The sequence below is a fragment of the Platalea leucorodia genome (genome assembly GCF_965183815.1).
Source record: "Platalea leucorodia genome assembly, chromosome: 20".
NCBI lineage: Eukaryota > Metazoa > Chordata > Aves > Pelecaniformes > Threskiornithidae > Platalea > Platalea leucorodia.
In genome coordinates, this window is record NC_138842.1 from 1122766 (window position 1) to 1150437 (window position 27672).

The window sequence follows — 27672 nt, forward strand, 5'->3', positions numbered from 1 at the left end:
TCGGCTTATAACAGGAAACCGCTTCCCGTTCATAAAATGTAACATGAACGTTACTAATTTTACTCCGATAATAATTTCATCGTGAAAGGAAACCAGAAATAACTCACTCTGCATGGCGTTTTGCTGACGGTTCTTCCAGAGGCACATGGCAATGAAAACGATGAGAATAAGGACCATCACCCCAAGGACGCAGCCCACGATCAAGTACAGCATGTCGCTGCTCCGAACGGGGCCGTTGGAAGGCCCGGCTCCGCTTCCCCCCACCCGGTCGGGGGGATTCGGCGGCGTACTCAGGTCCTTCACTGGATATTCGGACGCTCCCGGCGTGCGTTTCACTGGATGAAATAAGAGACAAGTATGGGTACGGTCGCTAAATGCGTTTTCTAAATGTGTTTTTTCCATTGCGAAATGAAAACGTAAGTATGGCCGAGCTAGAATCCTAATGCCTCAAAAAGAAAGCTTCCAAGTCAGTATTAAAAGCTGTAACGAGAAGGCCAACTACTATTGGGTAATAACTATTTGCCACGGAAAATGGTTGTTATCCAGCTTGCTAACCCTCTCATTGAGGTCACTCGAAACTTTAACGAGCAACTCGACATATGCGTGGCCAGAACCGCGCTAGCTCCCAACTTGAAAGAGCGCAAATCTTTCCACTTCTGAGGTCAGGAAAAACCACAACCTGCATTTCTGTCGCCTAGCCGCTGCCAGAGGACCTGCTTTTATCTGACGTGAACCCTCCTAACCCCGTCTTCCAAACCATACTATTGAAGACACTACGAGTTGAGCAGAGAATCACTGAAAACGAGATGCTAGTTTAACCCAGGAATTAAATTGACATTCTTTTTCAGCTCAGATTCGTTTCGTTTGACACTAAAAACCTAGAAGAGGTGCCTGGCTTAGGAGCGGGCAGGGAGACACGAGCGCCTCCACGCCGATCTGTTTGATAAGCCGGATCACCCCCCTAAGCCTGGAGGAGACGCATTTTAAGGAAGAGCCAGTACGAACGGCAGATTACATCTTGCCAATTTTAAAATTAGGGAAGAAAGTCATATTCCTTGCAGGGGGAAGACCAACCGTGCGCACTGCCTCGAAGCCCTGCAGCTCCTAGCCCTCCTTTCAAAGGCTTCGCTACTAACTGAGCTAAATGTTGATGCTTCCGCTCCTAGAGGGCTTTTTTCTTTTTTTTTTTAAAAAAACAACATTTTTTCATAGCACTGCATTTGAAGTTTACTGTCTGCATTTTCCCTTTACAGCCTTACTTGGTTTTAGAGATTAAAGGAGACAGGAATTCTTTGCAAAATAAATGCGACTGCCATATCTGACACTTCCAGAGAACAGTACAAACTTTGTGCCAGAGGCATGCAGGATTAGCGATGGAGGCAGCCAACATAACCATCAATTGCTGCGGTCTGCACTTATACAACGTGTCACAGAGCCCCGAAGACATAAAACAGACGTACAAATCAATTCTGTCATCTTCAAGAGCATGGTTGTCTCCTAAGGAGAGGCTATCAGCACAGTAAAAAAAAAAAAAAAACCCAACCCAGAACAACAATACTATCTCTCAGGCCAGGCAAATCTGCAGAGCTTTGCTAAGAGCCTTTCCTGGGAGTGCAACATATCAGCTTCCATATGTTCAAAACAATCCCAGCTTGGGAAGACAAAACAATCCTCCAAAACATTCCAGAAAATGACAGGTCTTCGTTGCAGCTGACTTTCAAAAAAAAAAAAAAAGAAATTCAAGGCGGGGGCTATTTCACCTTCGCGCGGTCTCGCAGGAGAGCGGACGCGCTCGTTCGGCGCTCACCTTTGGTTTCGCAGATCATCACGTTGCTGTACTCGCTTTCACCGCCTTCGTTGTAACACTGCATTTTAATGTCGTAAGACGTTTCTGGCTGCAGGTGATTTATCAAGTGCCATTGCTTCGTACCTATGGGGGGAGGAAAAAAAAAAAAAATACATCAACTGCATTTCATTTACTCGCATGAGCCAGAATTAGGTGCGAGTATGTCGCGGTGTCTTTCGCTATAGAAAGTCTTTATTAACCATTTATCTGAAATCATTAGACTCACATTGTCTTGCAAAACAGATTCTCAGAAGAACCTTTTGATGAATAAAAGTGGGGTTTTTTTAGTATTTTTCATTGATTTTTTTTTTTTTTAAATCTTTCTCTACAGAAGTCGCTAAACTCAAAAAACAGACATCCAAGTTTCCAGCATCTGTACGTTTAAAACCAACAGCAGTTCTGTGCATCTTACATACCAAACTGCTGAAGGGATGGGTTTAGGATGGGTTATGCCAGCTATTTACAATACGCAGGGCAAATAACAAGGAAAAACTGGCACAGAAAACAGATTAAAACTTGGGACAAGGGAAAAACTTCACTGCGATAGGGCCCTCTCCCAGTCTGCAATCCCGTAGGATCCCTGGAGATGCGAGGTACCGACCGGAGCTGCTCGTTTTTTGCAGGAAGGATACATCTGTGTTGCTCAACTTAACCGAAACCGCAAATAATTGAACGTGCATTTTATTAAACATACTAGGAAACAAAATTAGGCGGCGAGGCTGTCTCTTGCGCTGCCTGCCCCTGCAGAGACGGATCCCAAGCCAAGCAATCTTCTCTAATAGGATGGTTTTGTCATCTCTGGCTCCCGGCCAGCATTTCATTTAGACACCCTCCTGAAGTACTGAGCACTTCAATATAAATCACTCTCGGTTTTTACTTTCACGGGCTTGTGACAAATTTTAATAAACAGCGACCTTTTTTTTTTTCTTCTCTCTTTTTTTTTTTTTTTTTTTTTTTGAGTTTAATTAACTGTTTGAGCGCTCTTAATCCCTCTTGGAAAATACCACCTTGAACTGTTTCCACTGTTTCTAAGAAACTGTCATACCACCTACTGATTTAAGCATTAATAAAAAAAATAAAGCCTGCTCGCCTGGCGAGGGCTGTCACCATGATTCTGTTCAAACGCCTCCGGGACCTGAGCCCCGAAAAAGGGCCGGGGGTAGGCGGGAGGACCCCATCTCGCTTCGGGGGTTTTGGGAAGGGATGCATTGCGTGTCCGAGCTCCGTCCCTCGCACGCCGGGCGTCCCAAGCGAGGGCAGACAAGCCCTGGCTGAAGCAGGACCCGGCCTTTCCCTAAATCGCACGTTTTTCCCAAGATTCATACTCAAGTTTTCCCCTCGTCGCCCCCACCCCCAAGCATTCCTTTCGGTAATTACTACACCAGGTTTTAGGTTTCCGCTTCAAACCATTAGTGGAACTGGAATCAGTACAGGCACTTTAACTGTCCTCTTCGTGCACCATTAGCAAGGAAAAACATTTAAACAACTGACATCAGACTGCATTTACATTTAAAATTCAATCTCCAGGACCCTCGAAACAGAGAAATTTAGACCATCGGTGCAGGACAGGGCTGCTTTTGCTTTGCTTTTGCTGAAAGATACCGAGGAGCCTTCCGAGTCAAGCTTTGTGCTTGTTTTCTTCTTTAAACAAAATCTGATTTTGCCTGTAGCGGCATTTATAAGAAAAAAAAAAAAAAAAAAAAAAAGCTTTCTGCAGAGTTTTGAATGTCTCGAAAGACAAGACTTAACAGGAAACGGTAAGGAAAGCCTACGGCAAGCACTTAGCTAACGCAGGCATCACAACACTTTTTCCACGACTCGTGCAGTCATTTCAAGATAAAATTCCCTGTCAAAACCCCAGATTAATTCAAAGGTAACGGGGGGGGGGGGGGGGAAGAGCGAAGAACAAGTGATTTATGGCAAAAATACCTTAAGTCACATGTTTCTCTACATATTTCACATCAAATGCGCACTTTAATTGAAAATAGCTCTCTTCCCGCCCCCCCCTCCCCAAAAAGCTCATTTAGGGGAGGCACAGTAAAGAAAAAGTTTTACGTTTAAATATTTCCACCAAATGAGTTTCTGTTCCAGGCTTTGGCAGAGCAGAGCAGCTGCTAATGGTTTCAGACTGCCACAAAGAGTTCAATACACACACATACACACTCAGAAAAGAAAAAAAAAGTCAGAAACAAGCTAATTTCACAGCACAGTGGAGCCCACTTAAACAACTAACTGCTTAGTGTATAAGATTTATAAACACACAAGTTCTGCCTAGCAAAGGCTAAAATACATTTGCAGAGGAAGGTGCAGACGGCATATGCTTCTTTAAAGCAATCCTCTGAGCCGAGACTCTTGATCTTTAATAGCTTTATAGTGTGCAAAAGCTTATGTCACGCATCAAAGTACTATGCGGGGTATTGTCTAGCAGGGGAAAATTTTCAAAATAAAGGCCTGTTCCTCTTGTAACTGAAATAAATGAGGGGAAAAAATAATTAACGTCATCGGGACGGAATGAGATCACTACGTTTACTCAGCCCAAGCAATAAGGACATTAAGTAAAATATTTTTAAAAGGGTTTTCCACTTCTGGACTAATATAGACATTATCTAATAACTTCTTCCAGGAAAATGATGATCTAATAGGCCCAGGGAGAAAAAATATAACCTGATTAAAACGCAAAATGAAGCACAAACATACCTGCATTTGCAGCCTACTACAGCACTTGAGGCTAAAAGTAACTTCCTTACAGCAGGATAAGCAATTCAGAGGAGAGAAGGGCAATTACACCCGAGGTACTACCTAGCTTAGAAAATCCACGCTGGAGTAAATCTTTTTAAGAGCCAGCTAGTTATGAGTACAGTCTGTAACACAGATGCGCCTCCCCTGGGTTAAATCTCATTTACGCTGCTTTCTTTTGACTCAACTACTTCAAGCGAAACCGGTTTAAATAGACCTGCGCTAAGGATTTGCGGCAGTACAACCAGACAAACTTAAACCCGGTGTTTAGTTCTCAAGTTTCCACGTAGAAGAGGCTTCAGAAGGAAGAAACAAGTTCATGTGTGGGCAGAACTTGACGTTATGTAGTTGAGATAGCTACTTCTGTGAAATATATTGTACAGACTTAGTTTGGGAAAAGCAGTTTAGATTTCATATAAACACAGCCAACGTGGTTACACGATGTTCTTCCCCCTCGAGGAGTGTTATTAAGCATGCGTATACTGCACCGTACCCTCCACGATATCCCGCTTGTAGTCACTATCGTTGTCGCTGTCCGTAGGCCGATAATAGATATAAAATCCTTGGATGGGTGTGTTGTTGTTGCTTGATGTAATATACTGAAAGAATTTTAAAAGATTGCGTTAGAGAAGAAAAATTTTAATTGAGTCCCGCCGAGTTGTCATCACCGAGTATCTCATCACCTTGAAATATGTCTTTTTTTTTTTTTTTTTTAATAAGGTTGTGCAAGCAAGGTGTAGGGGGAGGTTTGCACAGAAGCTACGACAGAAAAGCGGATTATCGACTGCTGCGCACGTGAGGACGCAGCTAAGATGAGCACAACTCCTCCGACCAGTCGAAAAAAGGAGGGTGGCACGGGGAGAAGGGACTGAGCTGGGGCTGACGCCTTCCTCCCACATCACTTTCCAAACCATCAATTAGGGTTTGACCATGAACGACCTGAAAATTGGTGTGATTAATGGAAATGGAAAAGTTAAGACCGTTTTTACTTCCGAAAGAGTTAAGGTCACTCTCAAATTCAGCTCAAGAATATTTTACTTTAAGTTATGCAGCCTCCTGAGGAACTAGAGGTTATTTTAAGTTTATTATCCTTAACATCTCTAAAGGCTGAGCTAGCAGAGCAAACTAACACTGGGAACTCTACACGGTAAATCCTCCAAAGTATACCAGGGGGTTAGATTTCAAAACAAGCACAAAGAATTTCTGTGGGTTTCAATAAGGACTTTAAAAGTACTTGTTTACAAAAGACGAGGTAACAGGGGAAAGGAAAACGTTTCTCGAACATGAAACCTCCACTGGATGCGAGGGACGATGGGCAGGTTTTAAATGCAGCGCCCGCTTCCAGCCTGGATTGACAAAAGCAGCAGGAATTGCAAGGCAACGAAGCCAATTTGCTCGCGACTCACGGCACGAGCAGGGGTTTGGACAGAGCTAAGCCCACTGGTGCCTCTTGATATGTCTGTGCCAAAGCAGGTGGACTAAGGCAGCTGTGGCCTTTCACCGGTGCTGCCAGTCGGGCTCACATCTGGCGTAACCCGAGGAGGGGGTGCGCGGCGTCCCCAGGGAGCTGGAAGGGGAGAGCGAGGCGGAGGGAAGCTGGGAGACAGCAAACAACCGACGGGGCTGCCTCCCAGGGGGCAAAAAGGGTTTGGAAATGGGGTCAAAAAGCTCGAGAGGCATACGGCCCAATAAGTTACCCAATTCCGCCACACGAGCATGATGCATCTTAGCCCTCTTCTGAAGAAGAAGATCACCTCTGAGTCTTGGGAGGGGGAACCATCACTCGCTGCTCTGCAATCAGCTCTTAACCCTTGGCTTTTAAGAGCCAAAGCAGGAAAAATTGGCCCACAACTGTGAGAAGAACAGGAGACAGTTCTACCTACCGTCCATTTTAACATGATCTGAGTGTCACTGATGGCTTCGGTGTAAGCAATGTGAGGGCCAGTGATGGGGCGGTTGGAAAAGCGGCTGGTAAATCCGGCTACCTGGTAGGGGCGAGACGCGGCACTGCGCGGGCTCTCCCCGTAGTTGTTCACAGCAATCACGCGGAACCTATACATCTCTCCTTTTAAGGGAAAAAGCGAGAGAAAGAAGACATTGTAGCAAAACAAGCACTAGAAACAGGATTCAAGGAGAGACTAAACAGATTAGGAAGTATTTTTTGCACAACATCCAATTAGAAAAAAAAACCGTAGGACTCATTGCCACAGACTAATGTGGACATCAGAAATATAAACAGCTTCTAACAGCGATTAGGGAAATTCACTCCAGAAAAATCCAAAGCCTGTCGCACACAGAGATGGAAATGCCTCCATCGGCTTGGGAAGTCCCTGAACTGCAAACTGGTGGGCACGAAGGAGGCGCTTCAAAGGATGCCCATCATCATCATCATCATCTGCTCCCCCCGCTCTTGCACTCCGTCCCCACGCTTTCAGGGCTGGACACCAGGAGAAACCAGAAATCAGGACAGACGTTTTTCCACTAATGTGTTTTTCTCTTTTTTGCATTCTGAGTGCTTACTAGAAGGACAATTAAGTTAAAAATAGCAATAATACACAACCTTCCTCTCCACATGAACAAGCATTAAATTATGGTGGGTTTTTTTTTTTTTCCACTTGGAAAGCCAGGAATCAACTTGAATTCTGTAGCGAGCTCCTATTCCACCGAAAAAAACCCAACAAAACACCCCAAAACCAAACCAAAAAAAAACCCCAGAAACAGGATAACGCAAGCAGAAGGTAAAAGGAAACAACCCAAGCATTGCAGTATTCTCTCAGCAGGAGCACAGCCATCTACGCAAAGGCAACAGTAACAACAGCCGAGGTGAAGGAAAGATCGCTTTTAATACCTGGCTCCAAGTTACGCACTTCCACAGACAGCTTGGAAGGAGAAATGTTATCAGCTGCGATCAGCCAGTCGCTGTTTCGACCCAAGCGTTTATACTCCACTTTGAAGGCAGTAATGGGGGAGCCACCGTTCGCTCGCGGTATCCACGTGACGTAGACGGACGATTCCGATGCTGTGGAGATCGTGGGTCGGTCGGGAGCTTCTGGGACTGAAACGAGAAATTCAGTTACAAGGGGATTAGAGTCGGTTTTCTGTAGCAACAGATTAAACTGATGATTAAATTAGACTTCACGTATTAACAAGGAGAATCTTAAATCCTCCTGTAATAACTACTCCCCTTACTCTTCTGGAAAAGATGCCTGAAGAGCAGAAAACAGAGGAATCAGTTACTTTATCAATATAATAATCAAAAAAGGGTATGGTGATGGACTACCCCAACCCATCTCTACACGCAAACAGAAACGCGTACCAAGTGAACAGGACAAATTTAATTATCGTTTTCAAAACCCTGAAATTGCCCCAGACCCAACGAGACGTCAAACCCCTCCACGCTAACGAGCGCCGCGTCGCCAGAGAAGCGAGAACGAAGAGCAAACAAAGCGTGCAACGGGTGATATACTTACTGAACTCACTTGAAGTTACAGACAGCAGTGGAACAGAGAGAAGGGAAAGAGGTGGTGTTAGTAAATCTGGTGACAACCATTCTGACGACCGCCGAGAGCCGTGAGGCTTTGCTAAACTGGCTTGTGTTCATCATTAACATGGAGCCCATCACTGGTGGGAGGAGGAACCGAGCAAGGAACAGCGAGCCGGCGGCTTTGGGGGCATGAAGCCGAGCTTTGCAGCTGGGCACACGTAAGGTCTCCCCTTCCATGGCTCCTCTGATATTTAGCGCTGTCACCTGCATTATTAATAAACCTCTCCGCTCCCCTGTGCTTTTACCCAAACTTCAGGCACCAAATTTGAGTTCTCAGCCCCTGAGTAAGTTTGCCTGGATCAGGCCAATGAGTTCAAAGGCTGGGGTGATGACAAAAAGGACTATAAACATGCTGTTTTCACTGGAAACCAGGCTAAAAATCACACCTACTGGGAAGCGGTTGTATCCTCTTGCCATCACAAATAAGCCCATCCCTGGGAAGCCACAGGAAAACATTCAGAACTGATATAATCCACTCTCAGAACTTAAAACTCCGACACAGCCATTTCCCATTTCTCCTTTTCCTCTGGATCTTTCACAGTGGAAGAGAAAACCAGAGCGTTTAGCAAAAAAGCAACCCCAAGTTTAAAAATAAGCAGCGACAACGTGAGTTGCACGTGAAAGACTTATTTTTTGAGAGCCACACAGGCAGGCAACAGCGTCCTTTGAACTATTACACGTTCGCTAGATTAGGGCATGCGTTTGCTAAATTCAAAGCTTCAAATACCCCACCACGGACGGCGAAGTCTGTAAGAAACGCACTGCTACTCGGTGACTTAACATCGCTGTGGAAACCTGAGGCAGGTAATTGAAATGCTAACTGACTGGAATAAGCCAACCTTTCCGTTAATCCCGGACAGTGTGAACTATGATCTTTTACTCTGGAAACACAGAGAAGAACAGAAAATCTGGCAGATATCTGACCTCACTCACAGAAGTCCCACAAGAGAGGAAAAATGTCTCAAAGAGGCCTCAGGAATAAATAGGAAATAAAGGAGGTAGCACAAGCACCGAGAGCAGTAATAAACACAAGTTAACTTAGGTGCATCTGTCTGCAACACAACTTCTAGCACACAGATCACGAACGATCCCTACACCTACCTCCGCTGTGTCGAGACGGCTCTGGAAGGACAACACCGAAATTGTTTGTCCCTTCGTGAACGACGGGATGCTTGGGAATGCCTACCGGCGGAGACGGAGCCTGCGTGTTTTTTGAGGAGGATGTTCTTTCTAAGAAAGAGTCGATAGACAGGACATCAGCTCGGGGATTGGGTAAGAAAACGCCATTCGTTGCCTCTCACAATACTCTCACTCCACCAGATCACTCGCTACGGCGCCGGTGACCAAAGCCCTGGCTCCAAATCACCAGCTACATCGTCAGGACAGCAATTAGGGAGCTTCTTCAGCGGAGCAAGAGCGGAGACTTCCCCCATCAGCCCAGGGCCCCTTGCGCTGCGGGTAAGGGACAGTTCATCTGCGGTACTAACATCTGCAGTACTGCACTTTGCGGTGACGCTGCTGGCTCCTGCCCGGGTTTCAAAGCCCTCTCTCATCACAAAAATGGCAATAGGTGGTGCAAATTGCACACCGAAATCCATGTCTAGAGAAAGAGGTTTAATAAAAATGCTACGGAAACTGGGTTTGGCCGCAGCCGGACCGAGGATACCGGGCCGAGCGGACTTTTGGCCTGTGGCCATACGCACATATCATGGATTCACAGATTTCATGAATGCATGACATCCTTAATAAAATTTTAAGCTCTCTGGTTCTTGGACAGCAGTACGAAGACTATCTGATTGTTTGTACGCTTAAGAGTACAGCCACCAGTGTCGAAGCTTGAAAGAAAAAAAAAAAAAATTGCTTTGCTTAGAAACGCTCTTTTGCTTGTCGCTGTCTGCACGCAACTATCAAAACAGCTGGCTTCTGGTCAGCTGAGATATTGCGACCGAGGTGTCTGCAAAGCAAACCAGAAGCAGTTTTGTTGATACACGAAGACTGGATGGTGCAGAGCGTTTCTCTTGCCATACTCTGAAAAACCTGAACAAGGACAGGCCGCTCCCTGACTTCGCTCCTTTAAGCAAGGGGAACCTTATAGTATAAATCTTAATAATCATCCCAAAAATAATATTATCAAGCTTTTAAAAGCTTTTACTTACCAACAGCCCTGGCAACGCTCAGGAAAGTTTGCCCCACAGCTATTTTAGTTATTAGAGGCTGTTCTTTAGCAATTTCATTGCGGAGCATTGCATACACCACGCAGCAGACAACACGGAGTTGATGTAATTTAAATAAATGTCCTCTCAAAAGCCTAGGACACAGGGAACATTGTGCTGCACCTACCTTTGCTGGTGCGAAACGTCAGCATGGCAGGCTGGCCTTCGCCAGCAGCGCTCCTCGCCACCATTAAAACTTCGTACAGGCTGGAAGGCTCCAGCTCGGTGAGCCGCAGCTCGTTCTCGCTGCCAGGGACGCGCACCGTGTGCCAGCTTCCCACCGCGCTGACGCTGTCGTCCAGCTGCACGGGACGGGGAGAGAAAGCTCAACATCAGCAGTGAATCGCATAGAACCCGATCCAATACTCAAATCCCTCATCGCGTTCATGCACGGGCATCCGAAGAACCTCTGCCACTTGCCGAAACTCCTGTTTTCCTCTATCTACCTATGGTTCGTCTCCAAGTGCTTCTGCCACAAATCAGCACTTTTGCAACGACCTTCACGGTGCTCCTTCGATAAATTCGCCTTATTTTCCCTCTCCGTACACAGGCACGCACTTGTTTTTGGAAAAAAGTGCTCATTTTCACTTGTGGCTACAACCAGCAAGAGACCAAATGATTTTAAAGACTTCAAATGATTTTAAAGACTTCAATCAGCCTTTCGCTGGCAGCGTGTGTGACATTAAAGGGCTGGACCCAACACCCTAATGAGAAAGATATGTTCCCTGAACTATCCCAGCTTTTCCTGTACTTCAGCGTTTTAAAAGATTTATTGGCTAAAATGGGCAACAAAAAGTATGTCTTAGTTACTTCTTGAGGCTGGAAAAAAAAGTCAGCGGGGAGACCAAAGATTTCTTTTTTATTAATGCTTTTTTTTTTTTTTTTTTTTTTTTAGGTTTTTTTTTACGCTTTTTAATTTAACAGTGAAATCACCAGCTCCGTTTAAGAAAGGAAAGAGATTCGGGGTAGTCTCTTAATGCTTGACCTTTGCGGGAAAACATTACCCCAAATCCCAAAGGAAAAGACAAAGATTCTACCAAAAATAAACTACTAAACAATATAAGACTTTAATAAAACATGGAAGGCAGATTTAAATGCTGTGGATTATCAAAGGTTATGCCAGAAGTCTTCGTTCAAGTATTTTCTCCTGAAGCAACCACTCTTCTAAGGCTTTTATTCCCCCAGCTTTTTTTTTTCCCTCTTTAGAAGAGGGAAATCAATAAAATAATTTAATGGCACAAAGAGAACACCGCCCTAAAAAAAGCCACGGTAAACTCCCTAGTGAGAAACGCCTGAGCGAGCACATTTAACCTGGAAAGGATTGTTATGGGCGAAGGGTAAGCATCAAAAAGGTCAAAGAAGCATTCAAAGCTTTCGGTGCTTACGTGAACCAACCACCTTTGGATGAGAAATTGGATCAACAGACTTTGGCACCGGGTTTTCAGGAACTAACAGGTCAAAAATCTAAGCGTTCCCTCCAGGCGAAGACAAGATCAGGATGTAGAGGATTAAAAAGCTTATGAAAAACAAACCAAACAGCTTCGCCATGCAGAAAGCTCTTTCCTTGGAAGAACGGGCACAGGCATTGCTTGGTTCTGATTGTCATCAAGAGAGCTCGCTGGTGACACGCCATTTTTAAGGACGTGATAGGTATCTGCTGAGGAAAGTTTAGTCCACTTTGGTATTTGAGAATTTGGTATTTGAGATTTAGTTCACTTTGGTATTTCAGTTAAATGGTGTCTCTTTGGGACGCCAAGTAGCGAACTCTGACATATACTACTACTCAGCTTCCCTTCTGACCTCAAGCATGCCCACCAGCTTCAAGCTTGCTCACACAAATGCATTTTTAGCGTCATCGATCTTGTGTACAACACGCCCCGGAGCCTCTGTAAAGGAAATAAAAGCCCGGGCTCCGCTGCAGAAATCTCACCTAAAACTACAACAGCGTACTTGCAACCAGCTTCCATCATCCCTAAAACGAGCTGCCTGTGTGGCCACGGTGACGCTGAGGTTCAACTATATTCTATATTCTCTCCGGCCTGACACCACATTCTTGTTAATGCCAGCGCCGCAACAATTATGGGTTCCTTGAGGAACCTAAACCAACGAAATCCATTTGCCGCCACGCACCAACGCTACGGAGAAACGTTACCTTGCGGTATTTGACAAAATAGGCGTTGATGGGCAGGCCCCCATCCCTCCCCGAACGCCAGACCAGGTTGTACATGTCCGGCTTCGGCGTCTGCGGGGGGCTGAGGATGATGGGGGCCTCGGGGGGCGCGGCGGCGTTCGAGGCTTTGTCCGTTGCAGCTGCATCCAAGTGCAATTTTGTGGGAGGCGAGCTTGGAGACGCCGTTGCTGCACCAAAATCACCGTCGCTTTCGTCGCTCTGGGCAATCTCCACAGGAGCCGTTTCTTCTGCTTTCGTGCCGGTTTCTAAAGGAACTGGAAAGGGAGGAGTCCGGTTACATCTTCAAGATGACGCACATTTGCCCCGCGCAGAGGGGACACTAAATCATTTAAGAGTGTCATTTCCAAACAAGCCCTGCTGCAAAAAGCCAGTTCAAGAGCTGCCCAGACAGACCCGAGCCCAGCGCCAAGCTGCGCCCTTGCACGCCGGCTGTTTTTTCAGAGCGGAACAGAGTTTTTTGGGCTGTTTTGGGTTTTTTTTTTTACAGGAGCAAAGAGAGAAAACCTGAAACACAACGTCTGCAGGCACGGTTTGACTAGTATCTCCAATAAATTAAGTAGTGGCAATGCATGTTAAAAGGGAAAAAAAAAAAAAATATAGCTACACTCGTGACACAAACGGAGTAATTTTAAATTAATTGCAGTTGTACAAGGAACTTTTCATGGCCTGAACTGGCGTGCACACAAGAGGACATTCTCCTACCTCAGTTTCTGAGGTTTTAGCTGTAATTTCGATCCGCTTTGAAAGTTGCATGACTCGACTACTTCATTTGAAAATTTATGCTGAGAATAAACTCAGTTTACAGGCAGATCTAACATGCAATTTAATACCAACGCATTTCTAGAAATCCTGCTCCAGCCTCCTCCATCCTATTTACTTTGCCTGGCATGAACAAAAAAAAAATATATATATATATCTATAATATCAGCAGTTCGAAAGAGGCCGTGAGACAAAAAAACCCCCACTGTTGGGCCGATGCAGGCATCGTCAGCATTCCAGGAAGGAAAGGGGTGGCAGGTTGGCCATCTGAGATTATGCAGGACAAGTAAACGTCAGCGCTTAAAAGGCGAACGTTTGGGAAGCAGCGCAGCTCCTCAAGGTTGCACGCTGCAGCGGCCGGACTGCCAGATGTTCTTAGCCCTGTCCGTCCCGTCAGATTTGTGTAGGTTTATGTTACGTGTCGGGGTCTGGAAGGGGAAGGGAATGAAGGGAACTTGGTTTACAAAACAAACAAATTCCTTGGGAATGTAAAGCCTAGGCACTGTTAGCCGGGCTGACTCAGATTCCTCCAAACCTCCATTAAAATACCAGCAGCAAGTGTGGCTGCTATTTTTGGCCACTTTTTAAAAAAGCTGGGAAGGAAAGTTCTCTTTTCAAATTGAAGACACGCTCTCAGCAAGCATTCCTTGTTTGTGTCTTCCTATTTATTTAGCAACGCCACAAAACCGGGAGATGGGAAGAAGGGAACAACGCGGGGAGGACGTCCCCAAAGCCAGATGGAGTTTGCTTAAAAACGTCAGACGTCCCCCGAACGATCTCCAAGCGAAACGGTATCGGCGAAGCAGTAGGAAAGGGATATTAATACTGGAAACAAATGCCGTTATCCGCTCGAGGAGATGGACCCGGAGGATTTGTGGGTGGGCACAGCAGGGTTTGACGCCTGCTGGCATGGGGAGAACGGACTCTTGCGCGTGGAGAATGAGTTGTGGTTTAGGCTGGTGACAGGAGACCTGCAGTCATCGCTGTGTTTATTGCTGTGAGAGGGGAGGCGTCAACAACTGGCAAGTAGTTTGTATTTTTGCCTTGGAAAACAACCCCCGGGTCACAATTTCCATTAAGCAATTCGGATCTAAGCTCTTTTTGCTAAGTTTCTGGCATAATTACTACCCATATAAACCAGCACAGCAGACTTCTCTTTGCTGCTGTGTCATTATGCAGCTTTTTTCGGCTGTCGCTTTTAGTGCCATCCCGTTCCCCTCAGCCACTGAGGCTCGCTCTTCTTCCTCGGCTTCCCAGCCCCACTGCGACCCACGCGCAGCACCGCGCTGGGTCAGGCCAAAGGCTATATGCCCCCAAAATCCTGCCTCCGACAGCAAGCAGAGAAGGACCGAATGGCCCAAATTTGGGCGTTAAAAGAGCGTATTCGTAGCTTTTACTCGCGTTCTCCATAATAACCAGTATTTTACAGCTCGCTATCGTGTCTCCCCTTCAGCTGCCTCATTTTGAAGGTAAAAAGCCCTCACCTTTTCAGCCTCTCCTCCTGCAGAAGCTATTCCACACCCCTATGAACCCACCTGCCGTGGGTCACAGCACCTTTTCCAGTTCTTTTACGCCCTTCTTGAAACAGGGGCGCAAAGACGCAAGCACATTTCAACCCGCTGGCATGCCCGGGCTTTGCATTTTGTCTCCGCTGCGCAAACAGGATCGCATTCCCGGGCCTCGCGTCCCTGCTCCTTAAGCAGCCGGAGGATCCTCCCTCCTTAGGAGGGCTCCAAGTACCTTAGCACAGGCTGGGAAAGCATCCCGAGAATCTGAAGGCAGCCCATCAGTGAAGCCACCCGCGCCTGGGCAGTCCTTCAAACCAGGCTCCTCAGAGGTGCCTGGCTTCTACAAAAGCCAGCTTCAGCCCGCTCTCCGCTCTATCACCTCCCTACCTACAATAAATGCTACGCTTTCTTGTGTTTTATCCTAACCTGCCTGCTACTCGGACCTCCTGGAGTGTATTTTTCTATTTCCATTAGATGAAGTTATTTTGGAGAATTAACCCTGTGTTTACCAGCCCTGGGAAGCGGCTGCCATGCATGCAAACACCACAACTGTCTAAAAAAGACTAAAAATAAGCGCCACGGGTATAGGATCTTAAGGCTGTCATTTTACATTTTGGTGGTTTCTCACTTTGATGGTGGCTTAAGTTGCCCTGCCCGCTTTTAAGACCATGCAATGAATCACGTTGTGGAATAGATCCAGCAGAAAGGAGAAAAAAAAAAAAGATACATTTTTCAGCCAAATAAGCTCTCTTACTGTGTGCTTGTAGTAGGAACAAGCTGCTGAGGCTGAGCGCTGCTTAAGTTGATCCTGCTACCAAAGAAATGCACTGGAATGACAGCTTAAGTCATTCAGGTGCTTCGGAAGTGTTACCTGGCACGAATTCTTCATTAAAACATCTCCATGTTCGAGCACGTCTTTTGGCACGGTTGGGAACTGTTCTAAAGCCCTAACAGCTCCCAGAAACTACTTAAAGACTTTTATATCAAAACCAAATGCCTTAACCACCCTCTGCACCATAATCGGCAGCTAGTACGACATATTAGAAACCGATAAAAGTTAATAAACAAAACATTAAAATTGAACTTACTGCCATAAAATTCTGAGGCAAAGCAGCGGGATTTTTCTATTTGACACAGACTGGGTTCTGGGATGGTATTTAGTTTTGTGTTTCCACTCAGCAAGGTCCAACAATAACTTATTTATAAAACTACATGATGAGATCGCTTTCTTGAGGTCTTTCGTCCTCTGAGTGAACCTTTAAGCATCTTTTCAAATTATTTACATGAGTTTTAAGCTCCAAGCGGTGGTAACGAAGAACTTTAAATATAGGGTCACATATTGAATTCCACCGGCCTTAAATCCCACGGATGCTCAACTAAATTTACTACGGCAAGATGCTGGAAGAGGTGAGAAACTCGCGTCACTTCATCTAATGAAAAATCCGTATCTTAGTTCTTGTGAAGGGAACCTGGGGGAGCTTAAACCCGTTATTAATATCACGTACTATTCCAATGGGAAGAAAGGAAATCTCTCTTTCCCATCTTGCCTTTAGTGTAAGAGCTGTCTTTCCCTAGTAGCAATTTCAAGAAAAACCCCACCCTTCGAGTTTTCATCACGTATAAGAATGCGAAGCCTACGCAATACACACGGCTGTTTCTCCTCTGCCTATGACCGATGGGAGAAACTGGTCGACAACGACAGCTCAGACTCCTCTGCCTCGTTCCCCAGGACCCCCACGCTACCAACCTGCCGCTCATTTCTTATTTTGAGGTGTTTCTCGCCTAAACTGGGGAGCCGACCGTGCAATTTTGCGCTTCAAGCTTACCAACTCTAAGGAAGGCTTTTGACACCACGGAGCCGTGTTCGTTGATGGCTTCGCACGTGTACTCCCCGCCACGCTCAGGAGTCACGTTCCTGATGCGCAAGGAGCTCGAGCCCGCTTGAGACACGGAGAAGTAGGTGGGCTCCGCGACGGTGCTGCCCGGCACTGCTCGAGGTTTCTGCGGTTTTGAACGAAGCACCTGGGAAGGGTGGCTGGGAATAAGCCCTCTGCTGTCGTACCAGCGGATCACGGGAAGGGGTAGGCCAGTGGCATTGCAGGACAGCGTGACGTCCCCACCGTCCGTCACAGCGATGCTTGCTGGTGAAGAGACTATAACTGGCCTAAAGCCTTTGCCTAGGGGGGAAAAAACAAACCCAAAGAATGAATTTGGCTAAGGAATATGACGCTTAATGCCAGAATGAGTCCATACAATTAAAAAAGTCACGCATGCTTCTTTTGAACCATTTTAACAGTTAGTTCTTCTCTAGACAGCCTCTCCAGACTTCCTGTCCAGACCGAAGAGAGCAGCCGAGATTTGGGCTTAGAGAAGGCTGATAGAAAGCCACACTCAAACCACACTTCAAATTTTCTAAATACCGAAGACTCGGCTGTCAGCGAGGAACGCAGTGCAGGCAAGACCGGCTTAGTCCACCCCACAGACAACCAGGACACAAAACATCGGCTCAGCCAGCCCCCGCGCAGCTCACGGCAATCTTAATCGGTACAGGGAAGGTCAAAAGCTTCAACTACGCACAACGGGGGGAGAACAGGAACAGCAAAGGTCCTGCCAACGTCCTTGTGCTTGCAGAAATCAAGTTCTCTAGGTATTAGGAAGTATCTTAGACTGAGAAGCGATCAAAAAGACTATTGGTACCGGCTAATCTGACACAGGGGAAGCGCGCGCTAAACCCGAATCTGATGATCGTTTTGTAAACTTGAGGATACGGAACAGGCATAATTACTCGTTGGCCAACACTGCTAAGACTACCGGTTCATCCAGCACAACAGGACCCTGATTCTATTTAAGAACAAATCGCATCAAATTCAATCATAAACTGATTTAATCGCAGCTGGTAATCTACGTTTTAAACATCAAGTAACCACGCCACCCCAGAAACACCTACATCTCTTAAAATTCAACTGAAAGCACCTTCTTTGTAAGATTTGCTACAAACAGTGGTCAGAAGCAAATCGATACATAATCTAGGGGGAAAAAAAAACAAACAACAGAATAAAGCTTGAAGTACAAATGCTGAATTTGAGTTCTTGAGGGCTGCAAGCGCTCCTACCCGGCTGGACACGAAGTCTCCCGGTGGACTGCGCAAATCCAACCCCGTTGTTTGCTACACACTGGTACAGGCCAGAGTCCTCTCGGGTGACGCCGCGGATCCGCAGGCGGTTTCCCGTCGGCAGATGCCGTGGAGAGAGACGGAGGGGAGCTGCGTCGTGGAGCCAGGCGAGGGTCGGAGCAGGGCTTCCGCGGACGTCGCACCAGAACTGCACAGTCGCTCCGGCCACCACGGTTTCATCCTGCAGTCCCTTGGAGATCGAGGCAGGCTCTATAAAGGGAAATCATTTTACCTAAACCACCGTATGTTGATCTTAGCCTAAGTCCTGAAAAAAAATACTGCGAAGCGTTACGCAAACTTATCGCGTAGGAAGGCTAAGCAAGCACCACATACTTTAGTTCTACGCAGCCTAAAGCTGTTTTCCCCCTCACACTTTTGCTTATTTTAATGGTCTCTCCCTTCTATTCTAAACAGTTGCATGTTTGCATTAATACTGTAAATAAAACACCTGTACTTTCAAAATAATTCCACCTGTATTTTCAAAATAAATCTCTAGCGACATCCCCATAACAAAAAGTGTATTTTGTGTCAACAACCCTTTTCCTGAGCTACTCTGATGTATACATTTCAAAAACCAAACAAAAACAGTCACGGAGGCAAAAACCTCAAACAACAGGAGTATCTGCTACAAAGGAAAGGGGAGCTTAGGAAGGACTTGCAGCCACACAGAAGAGGCCAAATAGATTTCTTTTGCTTTTGTTTTTCTCCTCATCCAAAGGTATCACCTCTCCTGGCCAGCTTTTTGCTTATATACAACCTCAAAAGAGAAACATCCAATCTCTGGCACATTATTGACACTGTATCCCATGGACGCTTGCACTCTGCAGAAAAATAAATAGATCGGTTCTTCCCTCCGAGTTTGTTACCCTTTACTGTTTGATTATTTCAGACTGCGAAGGATTTGAAGAGATAAATAGTTACGGATTTTAACTTGGGAGAGATGATGAGATACGGTCATTATGAACATATCTTTATTTTAATATGCTTAGGTTGAGAAAGAATGTTAGGCTATTTGTAATCAGATGCCAAAACCAGTGAATGCACAAAGAAAAGCTTCATCCCCTGGACATGACAATTTCTTTATTTCTTACCAAGGATAGTAAGCGAATAGTTAACGTATTCCACTACTCCAAATTCGTTTCCCACCACGCAGGAGTAGTTTCCAGAGTCCGATGCCTCAAGCCTGTCCGTCACCAGATGGGAGTGCAGCAGTTTCCACCTGCCTTTTCTCAGCGCGTCCCGGCCGTCTTTAACCCAGCGGACGGAGGCTGGAGGCAACCCGCCGACAACACACTCGAGCATCAGAGAGCTGTGCCGGGGCACCGCCAGGCTCTGGGGTGCCAGGGGGTGAAGTATGCGGAAGCCACCCGAGGAAGAGCCTGGAGGAAAGGAGACGAGGCGTATCACTAAGCAGTCTTTTAAACCGCAATCTCCCATCCCGCCCTCAGGTTTGTCTTTCAAACACGGCTACTTTTATTTGTGACTAAGCACAATGCTGGAACGCTCTCTTCCAGAAGTCTTGCTCCGAAATCAGTTTGGCGACTGGAGTATTATTATTATTATTATTCCTTTTTCAAGGACTAACTGCTCTGCTCTCTTGGGATCTGAGAAGCAGCCGCGCTGCTCCTCCACAATAAGGGGAAATGAGAATTGAATGCTCAAATAACACAGGACAGATTTTACATAACATGGCATTTGAGACCAGTGGATGCTTACGCTGATACGCCCATGCTAAAATCTTCGGGATAGTATTTATTCGGTCTGAGATGTATTAATTCCGGAAAGCTGAACCGAATACTCACGTGTGACTATGAGCTTACGTCCAGCGAGTTCTATTCTGAGATCGTCAGTAACCGGGTTGTACGCTGCACATTTATAGGGTCCTTTGTCTTCTAAAGATACATTCAAAATCTGCAGGTTTCCAGATGGAAGAATTAGGTAGTTATCTAAACGAGTGGGGAAGGAAAAAAGAAGATTACATTTAACTTAGTTTCAAATAAAGGCTTTTCATTTTTTTCTTTTTTAATTTCTTAAATAACTTGTCAGAGAGATCAAACTATTCTAAACGTAGGGTCACGAAGAAATCATGCTGCCATGCAGAGGAGATTCATTTGCAAAGGTAGGTTTAGATAAAGCGATTTGCACAGGAAATTCCGCAAGTTTCTGGAGTTTTTTTTTCTTCCTTTAAGTTCTAAGAAAAAAATCCAGGCAAGCTTATTGCCGACCAATGGCCTAAAACATCTCACCTGTTGATTGTTCCAGCCATTTCCCCTGCACTTGAAAGCGAACCTGGGCTTTAGGGTTACTTTCTGGCACCTTGCACCCAATGAAAGCCGTGCCTCCTTCCTCGGCTGTAACGGCAGGCTTCGCCGACGTATCAAAATTAGCTAAACCTGGAAGAGAGTTGGTAAAAGGTGAAAAGCAGCCAAGGCTTGGGAAAGGGGAAGGGCAGCAAGCTCAGTATTTGTGTTTAAAATATAGCTGGTTTCAAGCTGACTATCTTCTCCGGTGCAGCGTTTGGGCGTTCACATCAACAGGCATGGTTGTTTCTGTAGTCCCTAACAGCACAAACCCTCCTGTGTGCTTCCTTACCCCAGGAAGGGCCAGCTTTTCCATGGGAATAATGAGGAAAGAGAAAATAGTTCTTGCGTTCCCTCCGCTGCTCCAGGAAAAGCAAGCAGAGATGGCACTGGTAGGAGAAGACTACAGTGCTAATCGTGGGCTCTGAAGGCGATACAGAAGACAATTTACACTAACAGCAGGAAGCCTGTCCACAAGAACCATTAAATTGTCTTTCTGCGATTATAATTAACACCACCCTGAGTACAGCAGCGCCTCCCACTCACCGCCACGAGCAATGAGGCAAGCAGAAAGCCTCAACAGCTAACAGCACCCTCTAATTTGCTTCTAAAATCTGAAAAGGAAGAGAAAAGTGTGAAAGCTGCTCTTCTCCTCCCTTCACGTTCAAAGCATCATCTAGGTTGTGAAGTTTTTCTATGTTAGCCACCCTTACAGCTCTCCTGAGAGGGTCTTGCTATGGGTCAGTACTTTACCAAAACACTTACTCCTCTCACTTATAAGAAATTTTCCTCCCGGGGGGATTTTGGACATGCTCCATAGATGAGGTACCCTTACAGAGAAATCACTCAAATCCTGCTCGACAAAGGCGCGATTCAGGCAGCCCCGCAATCCCAAGCAGACAAATCATGCTCCCGGAGGAATATTATATTCCCATTCTCAGCACCACATCATCCTTTCCATGTGGAAAGTGTTGCCCTTCCTCTTCTAAAGTCCTTTAAGATGAAATAATTTACGGATCAAGCACCAAGACTGATTAGAAGAATCGGTGCAACTGAGAAAACGGAAACTGTCCCTAACAGGACAGAAGACTGTCCCCACCTGAAGAATATCTAGATAAGTTTTGACCAAATAAAACACTGCAAGCAAAAAGGAACATTTGCAGCTCCCACTTATTTCCCAGGCAACAGTTCCCACTCATTTCTCAACTCTCAAGCACGCTTCTGCAACAGCATGGCAGCTTTCAAGATCCTTTTTGAAGAGAAGCTTTTGGGAACCCTGTACTTGCAGGTCAATTCATTGAAATAAATGTTATTTCACTGAATAATATCTATATTTGCTGGAAAGGACTCTTGAGGACAGGTTGAAATGAGGCTATCGCCTAAATCAATCAGGTGTGGTTTTGTCTAGTTGAGTCTTTAAAAGCCTCCAAGGATGGGGATCCACAAGCTCTCTGGGGAATCTGTTCCAGGGCTGCATCACCCGACAGGTCTCAGATGACACAGGGAAAAAAAAAAAAAAGGGCGAAAAGCATATAATCGATCATATACTAAGTACTGGCTGAGGAAAAAAAAGAAACACTCACTTTGAAACTAGGTGTTTTCTAAAAGTCGAAGAAAAACAAACCATACAAACCAGTTGAGGTCTATATAATTTGCAAGGAGTGAGGAATATAAAGAAAAATTAACTTACTGCCCATCGATACCGTTGCAGGCCTGCTCACAACGGCGCCCACGCTGCTGTTCGCAACGCACTGGTAGCGACCGGACGCTGCCAGGCTGAGGGAGACGATTGTCAAAGATCCTGACTGGATTTCCACTTCTCCCACCTTGCTGTCCAGAGGCTCCCCATTAAACAGCCAAGAAAGGCGAGCCGTAGAGGGCTCGGCAGAGCAGCGGAGCTGTACGGGCCCACCAGGCTTCTGGACAGTAGACAAGGGCTCCGAAATAAAATGGGGAGTTAAATCTAAGAGGGAAAAAAAAAAAGTTATGTTCAGTTAGCGAACAGCATTTTGCATGAACACGTGGGATAAGGTTAACGATGCATTGACTCGTACAAAAGGCTGACCATAATCTGTTTTATAGGAGCGCTCTCTCCCAAGGCTCCTGCCACTGCTCAAAGACCTGGTAAACTTCTTTCATCCGAAGGTTAAATATTGCTAAAAGACTATTCGGATCAAACACAGACAAATAAAGGGTCTCTAAACTCCAAGTTGCTAGTGATACTCGAGCAGGTGTCGCCTTTTCCTCGGCAAGAGGAACTCGTGACGGATTCCCGCTCTCTCTGAGGCAGCAAAAACTGCGATCCCGCTGGATTTCTGGGGAGTCACACAGCCGCCGTCACCTGAAGAGACGGAGTACGGGAACACGCAGCTGTAGCTGATCTGTCCCATATGAAGCGGGCCCGGACGTGACTTGTAAAATTTTAGAAATGGTAGCAGCCTGCCAGGTATTTATGCAGAACTGTCTCCGAGTCTGCCTAACTAATTAAAAATAGCAGGATAAAAAAAGCTGGATGAACAGCAAAGGCTCTTGTTAATTCCAAATACATGGACTTCATCAGGACGAGAATGATGAATTGGGCATCCATTATCTTCACCGAGTAAAGACGAACAGAAACAGGAAAAGCTGCTAATAAATAAAAGGTTCAGTTCCACAAAACTTGGTTATGAGAATCCATTTATTTGCCAGAAGAAAATTCCTGCTTGTTGGAGGAAATTTTTTCCTATCCTGGCCAATGAAACGCTGGGAATTATTTCCATTTGTTTTCTATGGAATTCTCCGCTAAAGATTTTGTACGAAGGGAGCAAGCAAAAGGCAACCAACGCTGATAACTCCTATTCGCTTAGAAACACAGAAGGAAAAAAAAAAATTAATTTAAAAATAGACACAGTGGCAGGGGAAAACAATTTCTAGTTTGTAAATAACCTAAGGAATTCCAGATAGTAGGGGTCAAGACTGTATTAAATGACATCCAAGGGAGAGACAGCTTTCTCGTAGGTGGAGCCCTCGGCTCAAGCTTTTCTTCTAAACTCAGTCCATCCAAGCTCTGTTTATATAGATGAGTTTCAGATGAGAAACTGTGCATTTTTAACAGAACCATAAACTATCTGCGTAAACATAAAATAAAACTGGAAATTAAAGTGTGGCTTCACTTAACAAAAAAGATGAAATCCATAAAAATGGTATCCAAGCATTTCACAGGACTCCAGATGTCCATTTTTAGCTTTTAATTAGAAAACTGTTTTTCCTATTATTAGTTCAGTTTGAATTTCCAGGGAAAAGAGAAAAGCAACGGCCTTTTCAGTTTGCTAGCCACCAAGAGCTACGAAATTGCACTGTTACTTTCATCTTCGTCCCTGCCCTTGCTTGTGACACCAACACTTTGTGCTCAGCGTAAAAGTCAAAATTGGTAGCAGTGACCCTGCAGCTGGAACTTATCTCCTATGACTGCTTGAAAAATAAAATTTATCCCATTTGCTTATAACGATTGGCTATGAAGTGCTAAAAGTAGTAAAAGCTTCTTTTTTGTGTGGTTAGGTTAAGACAAGCTGACTACACAGAGCAGATGTGTCAATTAAAACCATCCCTCTTCTTTTTTTAACGCCAAGAGCCGTTCCAACTGCAGCCACGCATCAGCGTTCGTGTTTCAAAGATCTGATTCCCCTTTCCCCCTGCAAATTTCAAACCCCTCCCAACCCCACGGGAACACAAGATGCGCTGCACGCAGCAAAATCGGCGTCCAGCTAAGTCCACGGAGATCCCGAAGAACAAACCTACGTAACCGAGAGCCTTCCACATTCTAGCGCTCGTTTTGAGCCAAGTTTTCAAAAGCCAAGTCATCTATTCAGCTTAAGACCACGTTTACGTGCTCTGCGCCTCCTTAAAAGCAGATTATCGATAATAGGCGCTAAAGTTGGCCCCTTCGAAACGCGCTCCAAACCGTTCCTCCTTCAAAAGCAGGGGCTCAACCTCCAAAACCTCCGAGCGAGTCGCCTTGGGCGAGAAGGCCTTACCTGAACTCGTGGCAGAGATGAGACCGGTGGCAGCGATGAAGAGCAGTGCCTGTAAGCGTCCAGGATCTGGATGCATAGCGCCAGATTACACAAGTTGAAAGCACCAAGCTCCGGACTAAGATGAGGCACCACAACAGCTACAAAACAAACAAACAGATGTCTACTGTAAGTTTCAGGAGTTCGTCTTTTAACTCGCTTACAACAAAGTGTTTGGGGTTTCAAAAGAATAAAAGCGCAGCCAGGAAACAGCCAATATTCTTTGCAATATAGAAACCATCTGTAAAAATTAGTTAGAAGTTGAACTTAACTCTGTTTCCAAGTACTATTCTTAATATAAGATTTTTTCCACAGCTGGGGTACGCGCCGAACCGTACTGCCTTGATAAATTAGACTACTTTCCAACCAGAGGAATTGGAAGTCCAAAGTAAACAGCTTATCTATTGGAGATAATATTGTTTGCAAACAATAATCATTTGACCATCTATCACCCGGCTACACTTGTTTTAGAAGGTTTTATGAATCTACGCGCTGCGACGCAGCTACTGCTCGTAATTGCTCTAAACCTGCTCGCTGAGACATGTCATCTGCGTGCTCCTTCTGGCGTGCTTTACTGTCACACAACGGCAAAGGTCTACCGAAAAAAATCACCAATATTAGTCTCGTTCTCATTTATATTAACCAAACCAATATCGCTGTCTCATATATGCTTCTAGGGCATCCATTATGTGCGTTTTTATCTACACAGCTGCTCCTACAAGCGTCCCACATCACACCCACCCGTTCTGCTACACAAGATCTCACTTTTAGCACCAAAAAAAATACAGATTAAATCACAAAACCAACAAAATGCAAACTAAATCATGAAGCCTAACTTGCATGAGGTCAAGTCTCCGAGAGGCTTTCTGGTGCTTAGTCTCCATCAAATGCACTCTTCTCCAAGAAAAATAAAATAATCTACGGTTGTCGTTCACTTAAATTTTCTATTTGCCTTGCGTAATATAATGATGAATAAGATTTGAGTTCATTTAGCACAGTTACTTCATTTATCAGCCCGGCCATACAATTTCGCCGCTGATAACACTCAACATATATTTTAAACATCTCATATATCAGACGCGTATATAAACACGTATCTAACACACACACAATAACTAGGAGCTTTACTGGCAGCGCGCAGAACAAGTGCAACAATACACAGGCTCGATCGAAAGAAGTCCCGGTTTACGGAGCACTCGCGGAGCCGTTGGCTTTCCAAGAAGCTGGATCCAGAGATGGACAGCAAAATCATTCCCATGGTTTATTTAAAAATAACGGTGTTTTGTCGTCGGAACATCACTGTAAAACAGATCTGCAAAATAAGCATCAGGAAAAGACTCCCATAATAAAGGAATCACTCTAGATTTTATGGAGCTATTTGCTTACTGCTGCTTCTCCCTGCAAATTGCACCCCAGGCTAACGACGACAGCTTGAGAGGGCGGAAAGAAACGCTCTCGAGTTCTGCTCCCATTTCTGGGCAGTTTTATCTGATCCGGCAAATTTATTTCAGCTGTTCGGAAGAGCCGGTAACCCCGCAGCCCAGGCTGGTTCCCCAACGAGAGCCGGGGCTCTCTTGGTAAGATGCAGATGGCAGAAGAGACCGGCGGAGCAGAACGCGGTTTGGTTTATTTGAATTCTCCCTCGGTTCAAGGGCAGGAGAGCCGCTCCACCAGCGAGCTCCGAGGACAAAGTAAACACCCAGAGAACTTGTTAACATCAAACACTTTGCTGAAGAGGGGCGGGGGGCAATGTTGCTTTTCGCCAAATCTTCCCTCCACTATTTATTTATGAAAAGCAATGAAACGTATATTCTAGGTCAACTTTAACCCCAGCACATGGAGCTACCGGGTTATTTTGCAGCTGTCTTTTTAAACAAGGCCAGCTCATTATCTTTAACTAAACTTTATCTTTGCAGATCTACTTTATCCAGTCTCTGATTTCCCTCTGTTTATCTTTCTCTTTACATGTTCCTAGCTGCCAGTGTCAACAGCTACTCCTCTTTTGACCTACCAGTTTGGCTTTCGCAGGCTTGCGGAGTGGTAAGATCAACTGTAAAGCAATGAGTACACAAAGCAAGCCACAAAGACCAAAGTTCTTTGACTGGAGGGGAAAAAAAAAAAAAAAGAAAAAAAAAAAAGAAAAATATTCGCTTTAATTGGAGTAGCATTGCTCAGCAACAACAGTCAGGCATCCGAACAAAGTTTCTCCAGCATCCACTTCTGAGGGGACCGCAGAAACCTCTTCTTTGCTGGGAGACATGGGGAAGAGGAGATCCAACATGCCACACACAACCCCCAAATATTTGCTTCTTTCTTTTTCTGCTGCAGATGGTGTCGCTACAGAAGCCCCTCGCTAGGTACGGGAAAGAGGGCAAGACCGCAGCTCGTGGCTTTGGGGTCTTCAGAAACCCAGCGGAGAAACCTCGCCTCTTTAATATTGTCTTAATACGTATCCAAGCGTTAAAAGGCCTTTGGGATGGAACAACAGGACTTTTCCCCTTTGCCAGCACTTCAATAACCCTGACCCCCCGTTTTGACACCCAGTACCAGTCATTGGGGACCTACTGGGAAGAGGAGCACTGCGGTTCGACGTGGCTCCATTTCAGCGTCTCAAATTCCAAGATGAGCTCACCCGGGAACAGCTCTGCTCGCTGTTCCTCGCTTGCGAGGATGACTCTCCATCGCTGGTGGATCAAATAGTCAACGCTCTTTTGAAGAGGTGTCACTGAGAAAAGGGCTATTTCCGAGCCTTTTAAAATAAAACAGTAGTAACAGGAATTATTCATATAGATAAGAATACTATTCAAGGTTGAATAGAGATGGACGTGGCTTTCATGGATCAAGTCCTTTCCAGTTTCACTGGCAATTTCTCCAGACCATCAGTGCCGCGTACCAGAAAGCCACAGCACGGCAAAGGCCCGCATTTCTCCTCCTTCCCCCGAGACATCTTCATCTGAAGTCACCTTCCAGTTAGTTTCATCCAGCGCTTCACCTCCTTGTCAGCTCTACCGTGACTTGCTGCTCACGGACCAAGGGAAAGGAGGCAGATGACGGACTTGTGTCACAAGGAGGAGTCGTCCCAACTGTTCCAATGGACGCCCGCGCCTCGGAAGCGCACGCAGGGGCGGCCAGAAACGCGTACCCGGCACTTCTGGAGACCCTAAGTATGATGGAGTGCTTCCGAAGACGACGTAACTCTGGTTGTGCGTCTCATTTGTCGCAGACCCTTTTTAAAAGGGACCTTTCGCCAAACAGCTGCGGGGACGGGCAGCAGTCCTCGGCACATGGACTTACCAAAACGTCCTACGGGCACCGGAGGGGCCAGGCGGGCTTCTCGTCTCCGACCCGGACAGA

At 45.7% G+C, this 27672-nt stretch overlaps 1 protein-coding gene across 1 annotated transcript in view; it reads right to left on the bottom strand.

Annotated features, from left to right (window-relative positions):
- The window catches only part of CDON (cell adhesion associated, oncogene regulated), a 34262-nt gene extending 9853 nt beyond the window's left edge, over positions 1–24409 (bottom strand). Inside the window, exons 1-15 of the mRNA XM_082330610.1 lie at positions 24283–24409; positions 21960–22232; positions 20216–20362; positions 19772–19915; positions 19061–19348; positions 17910–18179; positions 16624–16974; positions 12492–12784; positions 10467–10641; positions 9228–9356; positions 7431–7637; positions 6466–6647; positions 5076–5181; positions 1808–1930; positions 108–335 (exon numbers count right to left, since the gene is read on the bottom strand). Of these exons, the coding sequence (XP_082186736.1) occupies positions 108–335; positions 1808–1930; positions 5076–5181; positions 6466–6647; positions 7431–7637; positions 9228–9356; positions 10467–10641; positions 12492–12784; positions 16624–16974; positions 17910–18179; positions 19061–19348; positions 19772–19915; positions 20216–20362; positions 21960–22232; positions 24283–24358 (2992 nt within the window). The 5' untranslated portion in view covers positions 24359–24409. The remainder of the gene's footprint in view (positions 1–107; positions 336–1807; positions 1931–5075; positions 5182–6465; positions 6648–7430; positions 7638–9227; positions 9357–10466; positions 10642–12491; positions 12785–16623; positions 16975–17909; positions 18180–19060; positions 19349–19771; positions 19916–20215; positions 20363–21959; positions 22233–24282) is intronic.
- Positions 24410–27672: the final 3263 nt, after the last annotated feature.